Source organism: Fimicolochytrium jonesii, assembly GCF_025526975.1.
Source record: "Fimicolochytrium jonesii strain JEL569 chromosome Unknown EV422scaffold_24, whole genome shotgun sequence".
NCBI lineage: Eukaryota > Fungi > Chytridiomycota > Chytridiomycetes > Spizellomycetales > Powellomycetaceae > Fimicolochytrium > Fimicolochytrium jonesii.
In genome coordinates this window covers 24,750-41,203 of record NW_026515691.1, presented here as the reverse complement: position 1 = coordinate 41,203, position 16,454 = coordinate 24,750, and the positions used below count along the sequence as shown (strand labels likewise).

The 16,454-nt window shown below is 51.5% G+C and overlaps 3 protein-coding genes across 3 annotated transcripts; 2 read left to right on the top strand and 1 right to left on the bottom strand.

Annotated features, from left to right (window-relative positions):
• The first annotated feature begins 24 nt into the window (after nucleotides 1-24).
• EV422DRAFT_196907 (uncharacterized protein) lies at nucleotides 25-1,251 on the top strand. Its single transcript, XM_053065259.1, has 5 exons — nucleotides 25-436; nucleotides 567-623; nucleotides 713-738; nucleotides 797-811; nucleotides 880-1,251. The coding sequence occupies exons 1-5, from the start codon at nucleotides 188-190 to the stop codon at nucleotides 1,001-1,003; spliced, it is 471 nt and encodes a 156-aa protein (XP_052922872.1). The 5' UTR covers nucleotides 25-187; the 3' UTR covers nucleotides 1,004-1,251.
• Nucleotides 983-14,002, bottom strand: EV422DRAFT_196979 (uncharacterized protein). Its single transcript, XM_053065260.1, has 18 exons — nucleotides 13,910-14,002; nucleotides 13,589-13,768; nucleotides 13,219-13,515; nucleotides 12,475-13,152; nucleotides 12,253-12,415; nucleotides 12,046-12,197; nucleotides 11,873-11,983; nucleotides 11,722-11,812; nucleotides 11,479-11,655; nucleotides 10,889-11,409; nucleotides 10,543-10,831; nucleotides 10,289-10,484; nucleotides 9,731-10,221; nucleotides 6,421-9,668; nucleotides 4,759-6,361; nucleotides 1,504-4,699; nucleotides 1,358-1,443; nucleotides 983-1,289 (listed from the first exon to the last, which is right to left on the bottom strand). The coding sequence occupies exons 2-18, from the start codon at nucleotides 13,631-13,633 to the stop codon at nucleotides 1,273-1,275; spliced, it is 11,361 nt and encodes a 3,786-aa protein (XP_052922871.1). The 5' UTR covers nucleotides 13,634-13,768; nucleotides 13,910-14,002; the 3' UTR covers nucleotides 983-1,272.
• Nucleotides 14,003-14,745: 743 nt separating this feature from the next.
• On the top strand, nucleotides 14,746-15,924 carry EV422DRAFT_570058 (Rds1 protein; the record flags this gene model as incomplete). Its single annotated transcript, XM_053072835.1, has 5 exons — nucleotides 14,746-14,850; nucleotides 14,917-15,033; nucleotides 15,113-15,252; nucleotides 15,309-15,438; nucleotides 15,502-15,924. The coding sequence occupies 5 exons, from the start codon at nucleotides 14,746-14,748 to the stop codon at nucleotides 15,922-15,924; spliced, it is 915 nt and encodes a 304-aa protein (XP_052922870.1).
• Nucleotides 15,925-16,454: the final 530 nt, after the last annotated feature.

Below are 16,454 nucleotides of genomic sequence, written 5' to 3'. Positions count from 1 at the left end.
GGAGAAAACAAGAACAAACGCGCTCGCCCAAACCTGCGTATAAACGACCTTCGCACTCTTCGCATCATTCAACTTCAAAAGGACCAGAAACACCGGCTGCTGCTGCAGATACACCACATAGGAAAAGGACAGCGTCGCAGTGGTTAGACGACGCTTGTCTGTGCGCTACATACTTCCAGTTCGTTGCATGTTTGTTCGAGCGTGCTTCCAAGCCCTCCATAGGTCTTTTGCGGCGACCTTCTCCGCCCGATATCGGCCTATTTCCTTTCAGCAGATCGTCAACAGGTGTCTTATATCTTCAGTATTGCGCTCCCGCCAGACTCAAAGTATGGCTGGCCCAAAGGACCCTGATGCGGAGAGCAGCAACAGTCAAATAGGACCGCAAGATATTGAAGACGCACCGCCATGGAAGGCGATTCATGACGAAGCCGTAGAGGTACTCAAAACATTACATAGTGCACAAACGAAGAGCTGAGCGAGACCCACCGACAATCCTGGAGGTTCGGCTCGAGGGATCGTGTATTGACCGTATCCCACATATCATATATGTCGATAATTAAACTTAGGCTGGGAAGGACACGTACAAAGACCCAGGGACTGGGTATTCGGTTTTTACGGAGCTGGTGGGTGGATTGTAGAGTTGGAGATAATCTACTTGTTACCTTGAGGAGGCAGATGAACGAATAACTCATTTTCGTTGTTTGTGGAAAAGTCCCATAAGAAGCGGGGATATTGCTGGTAAGTGGATACCCACGACCCTCAGCGATATCTGTGCCTAACTAGTTTCTTTGTGCAGCGGAAATGCTTGCAGGTGGGTCTTCCAGCTGCGGGACTGCGAAGTTCACAGAATCTGACTAATAGCTTCCATTTCCGATGTAGACACTGTCCATTTGATCGAGAGAATGTAGGGAAGCCAGAGAAGATACGAGAACAAGCCGCTGCAATGCGGAAGTTACGAAAAGCACGTAGATCGTCATCAGATGGGTCGGACAGCTCCGAATAGCCTCATTGGGGATAGAGGGCGACTGTTGTGACTACTCGGATAGGTACTCGGGTGGCGGATACTGCCCAACTAGACATGGTAGATCGCAGCAGTTGTTTCAGCAAGGCATTAGACGCTGATGATCTTAGACCTTTAAGCAAATACATCATGCTAGAGAAGCTAAACTATCTACATGCACATATTGAATTACGGGATATGGCCCGTCTGTGCTTTTCTGAAGGATACCGCCTGAATGATACCGCTTAACGACGCCGTAGAGTGCATTCTGATCAAGCGAATCCGAAACCTGGATAAAGCAGCTAAAGTGTTAGAACCCTCATCTTCAAAAAGGTACGGAACGGACTGAACACGTACCAGTGCCACCTTCCGATATTGCTAGTAGCAAACTTGCGCGAAGTTGGTCATATGTTTCGTACGCAGGGAGGTCCAATTGGTTAAAACTGAAATGAATGCAGTTAGTCTAATGGACCATAGCGGTTGCCAAGAAAACCCTTACTTACCAGGTGTGGGCGCTGGGTAATCGATCGGAAGAGGCGAAGTCCTTATGTATTTGGAACTTTTGCGTTCCGCTTGACCCTTGGATTTCGGCAAACCCTTCCAGGGGCACTTTACTGGTGCCAGTGGCGAATTGCACCAGCTTGGCACGCTCCTCCTGCGAGAAACTTCGGACAGCCCGCCAGAACCACTGAACTTGTGGACTAGAAGCGGTGTAGTTTCGGTACTCGGTGTTGTTCTTCCAGTCGTCGATGTCGATGTCAGGCATGCCAGAGATCAATAGCTCCAACTCTTGCTCATTGAAGATTTTGACGAGATCTTTGGGAATGACGTCGTGGAAACCGCCAAGGAAGGCCTCGATTTGCGAGTGAATGGCAGTAACGAGACGCTGGTTCACGACGAGCTTGACGTATTCGTGCTTATTCTGCTCCGTCACAGGGATGTTACGACCATCCGGTTTGAGATCAATTGTCTGCTTCTTCCCGAACTCGTCGATCTCAGTGCTGAACGTCAGATCAAGCACGTCGGTGATGTCGTTCTGCAAAATCCACTCAAGACTTTTGTGGAACTCTGGGTCAACGGCCTCCATGTCCTTGTAGTCAACTTGGGCGCCGATCATCGATTTGTAGAATGATCTGGTAAAGTATGCATCCAATAATCTTCCATCGTAGATAGCCTTTCCAATGACGCGACCAACAAACTTGAAGTACAACAAGTGATCAGGGTTAATACCAGAGAGTCGATTAGGCTGGTAGGTGACCTTGTCCACGGCGGAGGGACGGAACAGAGCGTAGTCAGGGTTGAACATCTGACGAGCGAGAACCGAAAACCATTCCCGGGTGACTCCGCCGGCATCCACGCCTTCCTCTTCATAGAACCGTACGTTCAGCTTGCTGAACTTGATCTCATCCCCGGATCTGCCTTGCAGTTGGTGATAGGAATCTTCGAAGACGTACTGCCGCCGGACGTTAATCTGCAGACTCCCGTAGTGGTCCCGACTTGTTCGCTTATGCAGCTGCTGGTTGAAGTACGTGCGCTTGTTATCGAATTCCAGTACTTTCGGGTTTTGCACCAAAAGGCAGAAAGAGCCACTCATCAACGACGGGCTATTCCGGACCATTGTGTTCAGGATCTTCCGATGCTCTTCTGTGAAAGAAACGAAAAGCTCCTCGTTGTTTTTCGCAAGATCCGCGGATTGATGCGTAGGGACCCTGCTCAAAGCTGGTGTCTGAACCGTCGTGGCAGCAACCACTGGCTTCTTCCTCATCACATACGGCTTGGAAACGACCATGAAAGACTCGATGGCCGGAAGGAGTACAGTAGCGACATGAATGAGTGCATCTTTCTCATTGATGATGCTCAGGCAAGCTCCCAATCTCTGCCAGAGCTTCGGCAGCTGAAGGGAATCGTACATGGTTGTCAACTTGGTTTCCAAGTCGATCTCCTTGTCTTTTTCGGAGGCCACTGGCGACTCCTGCTGATCTGATTGAACGGCGGACGCCTCTCCTGTCCCTGGAGTGGCATCTGCAGCTGAAGGTGCGGGGCGAGGGGCATTCGTTGCCTGTTTCTCCTGGTGTCGCCCGTGTTTCGTGTGAATGAAGTCCATCGTCTTCAAGACTCGAAGCAACTTTGCTTGAAGGGCACCGGCATGTGAGAACTTCCCAAGAGTTGCACTCTGAACCTCAACTGCAGTGCTGGCGGATTGAAGGACGACGATCAGTTCATCGACATCGGGGATCATAGCATCGCCGAGACCCTGAGCGACCGAGGTGAGCTCGCGCGTGATGATCTCACGGTTGTTTGCTAAGGAACATAGATGTTGGACCACAGACAGTGTGTATTGGAATGTTTTGCCAGAGCATACTGCGGTCGTGAGGACTTTGACTACAGCTGACACGTACTGCTCCGGTATGGAGGGTGGCTTGAATTCTGTGACACTGCTGTTGGTAGGCTTCTTCGGTGTTTGGGTTGGCCGTTGTGCTTCAACTCGAACAATAGGTTCCTCTGGAGGAGGGGCCGTTGAAGAACTAGCTGGAACTGAACTGACATCCTGAAGAACAGTCGGCGATGTGCTGTCCGTGGCTTTTTGTTCAGCTCTCGCTTCCTTCGCCTTTTGCGTCATGATGGTCGACAAGCGCAGAATGATGGATATGATATGCATAAGCTGTTCGATCAACTCAGCGCTGTTCAAAAACGTCGGTCGTTGCAAAAGGCTGAGGAGGACGACTACGGGATATCTGTTGTCGGTGACCTTCTCTTTGCCCTTGCCTTTTTTCGGCGTCTTGAACGGGTTGTTGGCTAGCATCTCATTCTCCACCAGGAGCAAGCGTGCCACACCCTCATTGTAGGTGACCATCTGGGTGAGGGCCTCCAAACATCGTTGCGCGACGATATTTGGACCGTTTTCTCCCTGGGTTCCCGCGGTGGTTGGCGGAGTAGGAGTAGCTGGTCCTTTCTTCGGTGTAAGGGCGAACTTCCCCTTCCCTCTGATGGACATCTGCGCGAAACTTCTATCCACAGACGCCAAGTCCGTGCTTCCCTCCACCAAAATCGACAGGAAGAGAGATATGAGATCCAATCGCGTCTTGGAGTTCTCGCAAAGATTGACAAGCGTCTTGTGAATCAGCTGTTTGCCAACGTTCTCTGGCAAGAAAAGCATACGGATCAGTGTTGTCAGAGCGGCTTTATCGAGTAAGTGGACGGCTTCGCGATGACCAGGCCGTTTGCCCGGTAGAGCGGAAGGTTGACCAGTAGCTGACAATCCAGCTGCTAAAGATCGCGCCTGCTGTGACGCTGCAAATCGGCTTCGAGCGCGATGTCCTCGGAAAGCATTGGCTTCCGCAACCAATCCTGGCGGTAAAGTGGCCAAAAAGCCGTCGTCTGATTCCTGCAGAACACTTTGTCGTAGTAAGGGATCCAATGTCGCCAAAAAGCTGGCAGGATCTATTTCCATTGGCCCAGCACTCGTAGTTGCCGCAGCTGGCTGACTAGCTCTTTCGCGCCGCTCTCGTTCTCTCCGCTCCTGCGCCAGTACCTCGTCTCGAATGTCCGCCGGTAAAGCATCTAGGAATTCTGAGCTGATGGTCGGTGGAACAGTAGTAGCTCGTTGAGAGCGCTGTTGTTCTCCGAGGTGTTGATTGATGACCTCCTGACGCAAATCGTCCGGTAGCGCCTCCAAAAAGGTTACATCGATCCCGGACCCTGCAATATATTGAGTTGAACATATCGATTTGCGATCCTTTTCCAACGGGCCAACTAACCTGTGATGTCTACTGGATTGCCATGAACAGTTACTATCACTCGTTCTGGTGGAGCAGCATTTGTGTCGATTCGTAACTCCTGGCTGGCACTTGCTTCCTGTACTTCAGGCTCGGCTGGGATATCCGGGGCCGCGGATGGGTGCGCTTCGTCTTGTACCCGACTTGCGGCGGTAGCCTCTTCTTCAGCGCGTTTCTGCCGTTCCAATTCTTCTTTCTTCAAACGCTCCTGTTCCTCCTCTTCCTTCCGCTTCCGTTCCTCCTCTTCTTTCCGCTTGGCGGCTTCTTCTTCCCGTCGCTTCTTCTCGATCTCTTCTTTCTCTTTCCTCTTTTGTGCCGCCTCCATTGCAGCTGGTTTGAGTGCCTCGACAACCGCATCCACTGCCCTGATGCCTTTGTCATTGACGGAAGTGCCGTACATCAACCGAGCTTCCTGCCACCAGCGCTCACTAGTACCTAACGGAGCGAAGCCGTGGATGACAGCAATCCTCTCCTCAAACGCTGTGCGCTGAACGCTCTGCTCTTGCGAGTTGCTACCTTCGGCCACAGGTGTCGAAACCGGTAGCGTTGCAGCTCTCCCCGGTAGTGGTAGACCTGCTACTAAGCCACCAGCGGCGATGCTACCAGTCATGTCAGGCAACCCAGGAACCTCCACCCGATATTGAGATGCAGCTCCAGTTCGAGCAAATAGCTGCTCGAGGATTTGCAGAGCGTTCCCTCCTATCATGTTGTCGAACGCTTGCCAATCAAGTACGTCACCCGCGCGAATGCTTGCAGGGCCGCGAGCGCGGTCGGTGATCCCATAGCGCGCCTCGGCTGTTGGAGCAGGAGCTTGGTTCACCAGGAGTGGATGCGTCATGATGTCTTCGTTGCCCGTTTGACGCATTCCAAGTGGTCTTCCTAACACCTGGAAATCACCTCCATCCACGTACTGGATGTTTCCGTCTTCCGGCACCCAGTGGATGTCAACACCTCCTCCCGGAGTCATATCCACTTCCATCACTTGTCTTCTGGCGATTCGCCTAGGCCGAGACCCGCGCGAATGCTGAAGAAGGCCGAATCCTCGATGTGCCAATCCCGGGCCACCCCCGACAGGAAAGAATGCAGTCTCTTCCTCCTCCCCATCGACGAATCTGTCGTCGTCGTACATGTCATCAACCATGTCCTCGTCCTCCTCCTCGGAGTCTTCGTCTTCATCGTCAATGACTTCGGGAGCGTCTCCATCAGAATCCATTTGGTCGGCTTCCTCGTGAGCTTCGTCATGACCTAAACGAGCCCGCTCAGGAGCCAGTGCGTCCATAAGATGATCGTGTTGGTGGGCATCACTATGTGCCTCTGACACTCTCCGGTCTGGGGTCAGATCATGATACTCGACATGACCGTCGTCCCAGGACATTTCGGCATCGGACTCATCGGGTTCATCCCCTTCCTCAACAATGTCGTCTTCGTTATCATCGTCGAATTCTTCATCGCCTAAGTCGTCATCCATGTCGTCGTCCATATCATCATCGTCATCTTCATCCTCATCGTCCTCTGTCGAAGGGTCTGGGTTCCCCTGGTAAGGTTGCGGCATAACAATTTCCATATCGTCGTCAACATCAGATCCCTAGGGAGAAGATTCAATATCAAGCGTGGAGTTTCCCGGGAGAGATATCCGTATCTCACCTCTTCATCGTCAAGATCTTCGTCACCAGTGAGGTCATCTTCTGAGAAGTCGTCGTAACCATCCTCATCTTCCGAGTCACCTGTGGAGCCCTCATCCATCTCGTCGTCGCTTGTGGGCGCATTGTACATCCCAAGCGCTGAGTTGCGGATCATGTCCGAAAGCTCAGTGTTAGTCTCCTCCATTGGGACGACCCCGCCAGCGCTTGCACCACCAGCATCGGCCTTGACCGTGGAACGAGCTTCCACAGTCTTGCCCAATTTGATGGCCAACTTGGTTAGCAGTTCCAACGGCTTGAGCACTGCACTAACGAGTCTCTTGCTCTCGGGATGATGTAAATCGATTTCCGCAAGGACCTGAGTCAGCAGCGTCACGAATCCTTTCTCCATCATTGCGCGAGCCAAATGGGTCGGGATGTCATCCATCTCCGGTGTTGCTGCTGCTGGCGAAGTCGTGCTTCTCGCGGGACCACGTGCCGTCAGAAGCTTGAAGCATAGGTCGCTTGCCGCGAAGAACCTCGAGTATCGCACTTGTGTAGGAACGTCGGCATGGTTAACAGCATCCTTCAGGAATCGTGCGATAACATCCAATACGCAGCGCCTGACATGCGCCAGATCTGGGTACAATTTCCGCTCTTCCGCAAGATCCGCTGTAACGCCCAAGCAGAGTCCAGAAATAACGCTGATTGTCCACTGGCTTTCCATGAAGTCCTTCTGTAGTTCAGGGGTCAGAATGGCCAAGTCAAGTGGTGATTCCGTTTGGGCTTTGATCGAATGGGGAAGGAGATCATGCAGAAGATGATTCAGGAACGGATTACGGCCTGACGATCCTTTGTGCGGTGTTCCTTTCAATCGCTTTTGAGTCGCATTGATGACGTCGATTTTACAGGTGGGATACGAAACAACGAGCTCCGACAAACATTGGAGTAAGAAGCACCGCTTTAGGTGAACGCTTTCTGGGGAGATGGACCCGTCAGTGCTGCTGGAAGCAGTCTTGTCCTCCGCATGTTTCGCGTCGCTTCCAGAACCTGACGGTAGGGTCTGCAGCGTGGGGCTCCCAGCGGAAGTATGTTTGAGAGCTAGCACTTCATTGACCAAGTACTGCACTACCGTCTCGGAAACATCCGACAAATATAGACTCTTCAATTGCTCAATGGTTGGCGCACTGGTCATCGAGGCGTTAGGGTCAACTGCTGCTGGGCCTTCGATGTCCATCGGCTGTGGCTCCGACGGTTTCTCCACGCCTTCGAGAGTGATTTCCTCCGGAGGGGAGACATCGGTTTTCTCCTCTTCTTTCGGCTTGAGGGTTATGACAGACGTCTTCGATGCAGGATCAAACCGTGGCAGGAAGCATGTATCAGCTACTGCTGATATGAAGGCCTGTAAATCGCGGCTGACTAAATGGCTGTTGTTCTTGACGAAGCTGCTGATGTCCATCATTCTTTGGCGTGGGAAATTGAACCAGTTTGCGATTTCCCTTTCCATTGTCGATTTCAAAACATTGAAGTCCTCAATGACGTGACGGAGGATCATGACAGTCATAGCAGGCTGAGCTTGGAACAAGCCGATTCGGGATTGTTCGAAAAGCAAAGGGATTCCTTCCAAGCGGGCGAATTCAACGGCCAGTCCATGGAAGCGTGTAAGTCGAACAGTCAAACGCAACACCGCATGAAGCATTTCTTTATCCACGTTCTCCAACCGCATGAGAGACACTAGTGTTGTCAACAGCTCCATCCTCTCCACCGCATTTAGCGGTCGGTGAGGACTTCCCGCAGAACTCTCCGCTGTACTTTTGCCTTTCGCGTCTGCAGGTTTCGGCTCGTCAGACAGAGAAATGTAGGATTCCAAGACGAGCAGAACAGAGGGCAACCAGGGCGAATTTGTGCCATCCGACTTGGTCATCTTCAAGAGACTGTCCAAAAGGCGAGGACACGACTCGATAGCTACTTTCTGCCAAGTGCTATCACTGACAACCAAGGCGAACAACCGTAATCGAACAGCTAAGGACTTCCCAGCGACTGAAGCAGCCTCACGGTGCTTTTCGATGTCGGTAACAAGAAGATCGATGGTCTTGGGGATGTCTGCGGCTCCAACCAAGCAGATCAATTCTTTGACTTGGAAGATGACATCCTCGACGTTGTCGAGTAACTGCAGGCATCGAATGGGAATTTCCTCTTTCAGATCGTGACGAGCCGCTTCCAAGATGTTGATATCCGGGGCTTTTCCTTTGCCTTTGTCTTCCGTAACTGCAGGCTCTGCTGGAGGATCAACCTCCATGGCGATTGCATCACCAGCACCCTCCGTCGCGGCAGCTTCACCAGATATGCTCTGTACAGGCTGCTCAATTGACATAGCCAACGCTGCAGCTAGTTCATCCAGATCTTCTGCTTCAGCGCCGCTTTCCGTGTCCATCGGAACGGCCTCGGATTGTGTCGCAGCAGCATCCGCTCCAGAATGATCGGCATTAGCACAGGCTTCGGTTGTCTGTGCTGCAATCGAAGATGACGGCGCTGCAGGTGTCTCGCTTGACCCCGCCGCTCCCGTCCCGTTGGCATTGCTTCGAGCTGAGTTGTAGGTTGCAGCAGCAACAACACTTGGATGAGTCAACAGATACTCGGCTGCCCGTGCAACATGATTTCCGCATCGAGTCAGCGCTGTTTCGGCAGCGGCCCTAGGGAAACCCATGTCCACCAACTGCTGAACCTTGTCTTCGTCAACGGCAACCGGCTGAGGCAGCCGGCTGAAAATGCTGGACGCGAGTAAGGGAAATGCTGGCGACCCGGACGCATCGGTCTTCGTGCTAGTTTCTCCTTCTCCCTTAACGATGTGCGTCACGATGATTAGAGCGCCCTTGACAATGTTGGCGGGTGCGCGGTCGAGGTAACTGCTGCGCCATACGCGAAGAACCAGTGGCGCCATTTGGGTACGGACATCCACCAGATAGTCGTGTGGATCGAAGTAGTCGGGCGATGCCTTGTCCCTTTCACGGCTGCTCAGATTGGCCGTCAGAGGCGACTCGTGAACCAGCTTTCCATTGGCGAGTGTCTGCAGAACGCTCAAAGAAATCTCGATTGCGCCGTGGATTCTCGCCAAAACTGCCTTGTCGTCTTCACTGAGGCTGTTTTGTCCAGATCCACTGAGCTCGGTAGCTCTATCCCACAAACTCTCAAACACCTCGAGGACGCATTTGGTGCCGCCCGATTTGTGGAATGCAACAACCAAGTTCGTATTCAATGCCATAGAAGTGCGTTCTGAAGGATAGATGTCAGTAAGGACACGGTTGAATCAGATGACAGCAAGGCGGGACAAGTACCCTCTACAAATAGAACCGACATGAAGCCAAGAACGACAGAAAGGTAGTTGTACTTGTTGATAGAAGTAGTGCGCATTGGACGGTCCCACATGAGGTGATCACGCAGGAGAGATGCAATACCGTCGATAACCACTTGACTCGTCTTCCGATTTGAGGACTCCGTGATACGCCGTGCGGTAAGCAACTTCAAGATGCCTTGCAACAGTGGAGTGAGTACTGTGGGAATTTGCGACAGAAGGTGCTTGAAGTATCGAGTGTTCTTGACTCTGGGGTCCTTCGAGTCCGAAACCTCCGCCGACGCCCCCTCCTCATTCGACGCAGGGACTCCAGTCGTATTGGCGTCCAAGACTGAGTCCAGCACGTCAACGTCAAGCAGTGAGCTCGCCATCGACCCGCGGGTAATGCTAGATCTTTCGTGCTTTTTCGAGGCGGACTGATACCAAGGCTTCGGCACTTTTTCTTTTAGAAGAAGATTCTCCCAAAGACATGTGCTGGAATGAGAAAAGGTATGAGAATTTACGAACCGCAGAGTCCAAAGGTATTATGGCTGTCACTCACCGATAGAGAGCTCCGAAAGCTTTGATCAATTTCGATCCAATCTCTCCGGAGAAAGTCTGAATCAATCCCGAGACGCTCTTGCTATGCGTCAAGATATGCGTGCAGTAGATGTCGGAAATGAGTCGGATGAAACCCTGCAGGATGATCAATGTGCGGAGGATCTTTTGACCCTTCTCCTTGCGATCGATGTCATCGTCTGAAGAAGCATTTTTTATCAGTCTTCTGGGCGGAAACCTATACTCGACTTCACATACCTCGAATATCAATGTAGTGGATGATGATTCCTTCATCCCCTTCGTGGTTGATGAAAGATTCAGCGTCCTTCAGTGCTTGATCAATCTCAGCATGCATATGAGTAACAACCGGCTGCGAGTTGACTTCGATCAAGACGCGGAACAGGTACGACAGCGAATACGACGACGCCGAAGAGGAGAAATCGTATGGCAAGGTCGGAAGGGTGTAGCACTTCAATAGGATCTGTACGCCGTCCATTTTGATGAAATCTTTGCAGTGCGCTACATTTTGGAAGAGCCCTTCCAAAAACTGAGAAGACGGCATGAGTATTACATGGAAGTCCGACAATGCATTGAAAGGTCTTACCCTGGCAACCAGATGAATAAATTGCGCGATGCGCGGTTCCTTCTTCTCATCTTCCGCATTGTCATCCGTCTTCGAGGCATTTGACGTCATCTTAACGGTGCGTAAGGTCGACGTTTCTTGGTCGTCGGGTGTAGCGTCCTCTCCCATCTCCACCACCCGCTTCAGCATTCCGATGATGGACGACAAGACATACTCCTTCAAGCTGGGATGGTGACGGATCAGCTCGTCCATGGAATTTCCGACAAGATGCGGGACATCATTGTCTTGTAAGGTTCGCAAGTGCTCCTCGGAAGTGAAGACCTGAAGGAACTTCTCGATCGGCTTTGCCTCGTTGAACTGATCCAATCCGGCTTGATTCAGGCATATTGCGCCAAAAGCATTTGGTAAAGCCGATATCACTTCCGCCGAAACCGGTATGTCCTTCGACACCGCATGAAGAAGAGCTTCAGGTAGTTTCGCTTCTTGCAAGATCGACAAACACGTCGGTTCATTGTGGATAAAGGTCGACATAATGTTCACAGCTGAAAGAGTGCAAAGTCAGCAAGCTAATCAGGAGCAGGTAGGTCATCGCGATGACCTCTCAAACATACCTAGACCGAAGACGCTAGCCCCAAAAAGTTTGGTTTGCTCAAATATCGTGAGCAACGAGCTGGGTAATGTGGTCTCGATCAAGTTCCGCATGCGGTCTGCGGTCCCCGACGTCTGCATCATGTGCAACACGAATTTCAACAACGCACGCAGCAAAGACGTCCGCTCGTGAGGCAAATCTGTTGTTAGAGTCCAGTGAGCATGCTTTCACAGTGATCATCTGCCAATATCGCCTTGCATCCCACCTGTGCCCGCTGGTGCGCTCTGCGCGCCTGAATCTTCGACGATACTCATCGGATCACTCGGTGCCAAGCTTATGCATATGCCGATTTCGTCCTATACAAAGATTGAGCATCCTTCACGCCGCAAGCTAACACAACACAACCCTGAACGCACTTGGATCCTTTGAACCAGATTTTCCAAGCCATTGGCTGCAGCGAATGCGGCAAATGACGGACTGAAGCCAAAGACGAGACTGTCGAGCAACAGGACGCATTTCGTGACAGACTGTGTGGTAGCAGGTAAGTTCAAATGTGAGGGACTGCGACGTTGCTAAAGATCCAACGGACCTTTATATGCTCCTGTCGAGTGTTCATCATTAACTGCACAAGAACGGGCAATATTCCCGCAGTAATAATCATGTTCCCTCCGGATTGTGTCGACGCGATGTATGCTACAAAGCCGAACAACGCATCTATGTACTCCTGCGTATAATCTGAAACTGTAATTCAAATTTAGTAAGAGCCACAAGCGGAGAACCGCGGAAGGTCGCATACCAGGTGCATCCAAGGAAGTAATAACTTTCCGGAGTACGAACATGAGAATGCCGTGGTTTGCCGACGCGTTCACAGCGGTGAGTATCTCGCTCAAGCGCGCGCGGTGGTGTGCCAAGCTATCCAATGCGTACAAAGATGCTGCTTGCAATTCCTGAACCTCAGACTACCGGGTAACATAGTCAGCCTCAGGGAACCAGATGAGAAAGCCCAAATGGTGCATACCGTTGAGCCCAGGTCCTTTTGCAACATGTCTGCCAGTCTTTGTATGAGGTCCGGTTCAAAAGTGAACAATTTGCTCTGAATCGTGTCTTCACTGCCCAGTATGACCAGCACCGCGACGGCGAGAATTCGGATAGTCAACATCTTCCGACGGCTGTGCAAGTCGCCCATGGCCATCGCCAGTCGAATCTTTTGAAGCAAAGAGAACTTATGCTCCTCAGGCACTCGATATTGCTCCGCCAATTCCATGAAGAGCTCCCGATCCGTTTTGCCCGCCCCAGCCACGTCCGGAACATTGATGACAACGAGACCATCCGTCTGCTTCTCTACCGAAGCCTCCCCTGCAGGCTTAGGCGTGCGTGGGGGCTTGAGCGCAAGCGTTGTAGCCAGCCGATTGTCCGCCGCAGCCGTGGTGTCGGTACTCGCAGCTGTTCGGTAAAATTGAAAATTCAATGCTTTGCATTCCGCCGGGATGTCGATGTCTTGCGCCAGCTGTTCGAGATCCAATCCGAGCTGCTTTGTTCCCCAATGCTGCGCCAAAACATTGATCCGTTCTTGGGCGGTGCCCAGTGTGTTTCTCAGGGATCGTTGACTTCCCAATCGCTGCGCGGGTCGGTACACCAGTTTGACGGTTGCCAACAGCACATCCAAATCTCCAGTGTAGATCAGCTCGCTGAGATGCTGATGAACCATACACATCAGAAACTCACTTCGCAAAGGATGCCAGCATGAATACGCTGAGCTCACCTCGTAAGAGTTGTATAAACTCCGGTTTGTACAATGCTTCCAGAGGCTTGTTGTAAAGTTCAATATTGCGAGTAGTAGGATTTTGTGTTCCGCCGTGAAGGGTTTGCTTTGCATATGTTTCATATCATACTGGTCATTCAGAGTTTCCAAAATCGAGTCGAACCGATTGAGAACGGGGATCCAATGATGAAAATCCGTCTTTGGAAACGGCCAGACTTCGACTTCGTTCACATGACGTGGAATATCCGCCTCAGGGGCCTCCGCGAGGGTGGAGATATACGCACTGACGGCTGCCGGCTTTGAGCAGAATTGACAAGTATTAATACACCATCCCCACAGAATATGTACGCATCACCGAAATATTACGTACCAGCGCCGCCACCCTTTTATGTGGGCTACGCTTGATGCGCGCCATGGTGTTGAACGACAAGCGCCTTCAACGACTAGATCACAAGCCTCGTTGGGTTGAATGAGTCTAAATTTTGCCAGACTTCTATGTGTATGAATACAGGCCAACCAGTATCAGTAGAGTGCTGGTCGGAAAAAGGGCCTAGAAGTAGAGAGATGCGCTGTGAGTGTATGATTTCAAATGATGACACAAGTGGGACGCCATCAGACATGATGTTCGGATTCACACGGGACATGAGCCGAAGGAGACAGAAGCCTGAGGAGAGGAAAGCCCGATGCCTACCTGGGTGCAAGTTGAGGACCGCCGACTTGTCTGGGATGAAGGTGGTAATGACAGAAACAGGGTGATCGCAGAGGCAAATGGAACCAAAATGGCAGTCGGAAGTCGAACTCTCGAGAAAGGTGCGAGAGCTGCGTTGGGTCCCAAATTTGTCACGTGACGTTTTTATTTGCGCGGACTTTCCTCTCTCCCACCCACTGGGAATTGCAAGCTCGGTGGTTACCAATTTCTGTCGCGGTGTCGAATTCGGAATTTCGGGTAAATTGACAGTTTTTGGGCGCATGTCGCGCCAAATCCTTCGGAAGTTCCTGCGAGCCCCGTCCCGCAAAAGACTACGCAGATCCCTTTGACGTTGTCAGGTTACCGTCAGTTCCATCACTCATAAGACCGTCACCGCTCTAAATCTATCAGAGACTGGTTCTTCCGCTACGATACGGATATACTGTACTTCATCATTATGACGGCTCCCTTGTAAATTTTCAACGTAACGCGAACCGTGTTACAGTGGATTAACTCGGCCATTTTTTTCGCGTCAATCGGCGGACTGACAGCCTGACAGGAATCCCTCTTGGCATCCCTCACAAATCCTCAGCCTTCGATGAATGCATCATGACGTTGGACCAGCTTGAGCCAAAACGGTTCAACACTAGTAGTCATAAGGGTAGACCTGAGGTGTTGATGCGCCGTCCCGAAGCCCTTTGTCAGCATCCCATCCTTATAAAAAGGCAGCTCTTCGAGCAGTCCTCCCATTTCAATTTCCTTTATCAAGCCTAATAACCCGCCCGCGAGCCTTCATATACTTCCCTTGAAACCAACACATCAATACAAAACTCATCAGAATGAAGTTCTCCGTGATCTCGAGCGCACTGGCCTGCACCGCTGCGTGCGCCATTTCAGCGCTGGCGGCACCGACCATCAACAAGGCTGACTTCGACAGATTGAACGTAAGCGTCTGGCAGCCATCGGAACCTGTTCAGCATCCTTGATCTAACATCCCATTTCGTTCCTAGCTCGGTTTGAACTTCGAGCTCCTGGAGCTGGAACTCTTCAATCTTGGGATTGACATCTTTGTCCCCAAAGAGTGGGAGGACGCAGGCTACGGCGCGAGTTTTGTGGATGATCTTAAGGTACGTGCTCGCCTCAAATACCATTCCGGTAGCTGTCATCATCCGCAACGAGTCTCACCGTAATCCCACCATCCTATAGTTTATGCGCGACCAGGAAGTTCAGCATGCCGCGGTTTTGCAACAAATTCTGAAAGGAAAGGGCGCCAAGCCATGCGAGTATCAGTTTCCCAAGTTTGAAACTGTCGACGAGTTCCTGAACTTTTCGAGCATCGTTACCAGGTATCTACGCGAGCCTTCTCAAGGGTGTAAGACTTTCTCTAACCTTTATTATTAAGTGTTGGAGAGGCAGGCTACTTGGGCTTCACATTCCAGCTGAACAACAGGAGTTCCATCCTGACGTCAAACCAAATCTTCACCACGGAGGCTCGACAAAATGCCCGGTTCCGTAGTGCTCGCAAGCTCAACGTAAGTTCAATTATTCTCCTGACGCGATGAACCTGCAACACATGCTGACAGCACTTTGCACAGTCCCTGAACGCAAACTTCGACACGCCTTTGACCGAGTCGCAATCTTATACCCTCAATGCGCCCTACATCAAGAAGTGTCCCGACACCAACCCCCCCATCCCATACACCGTTTTTCCCCAACTCAACGCCACAATCAGCAAGGACCAAAAGAGCGTGACATTCTACTGGGACAAGAAAGAGGAGAAGAAGGATCAACAGGTCCACGTCGCCTGGGTCAACCAACTCGCCGTCACCTTTACCGACTTGAAGGAAGACGGCAGCGCGGACATTCCCGACGGCGTTATTGGCAACACGTTCGGAATCATTACATCAAAGGCGCGCACCGACAAGAAGGGACCCTTCGTGCGTGACAGCGATGTCATTGCTGGTCCCGTTGCCCTTCCCCTGAGAACGCTCAGGAACCAGTCTGATAAAGACGATTGATTTTGATACTGTTTCATAGGACGGTTTCATAGGACGCTTTTTTCTCCCTCACTTGCATTTGCCTGTTTTGTGTCTAAAGTTCATAATGTCATATGGTGTATGTAAAGTTTCCAAGTACAAATCGTCATCGAGATGAGTTCACTATTGTGTTGCACAGCGGAGTACCCCATTCGCCAGTTTGTCAGGCGCGTTCGCTGGCGATTTGCGGAGTGTACAATAGGGCGTTTCACTAGCCCCCAATAATCGAAAACAGTAACGGCAGATAATCGCGAGATTAGCGAAACTGCGAGCGCGTTTCGCGACGCGTCCAGAGTTCGTGCGCGCAGGCTCCCCCCAATCACGTCCCGATGATCTGTCGGGCTTCTCCCGATTTTCTGGGGCTAGTGAGGCCCCCGTTCCCCAGTTCCGCTACTCCAGGGTGTAGAAAAACAGGATTCTCCGGGGGAGAGCAGCAAAAAGGCCTCCAGCGAACCTGGGGTCTTCAGGACCCTGGGGGTGTTCCGCCTACATGCCCGCACCAACAACGAACC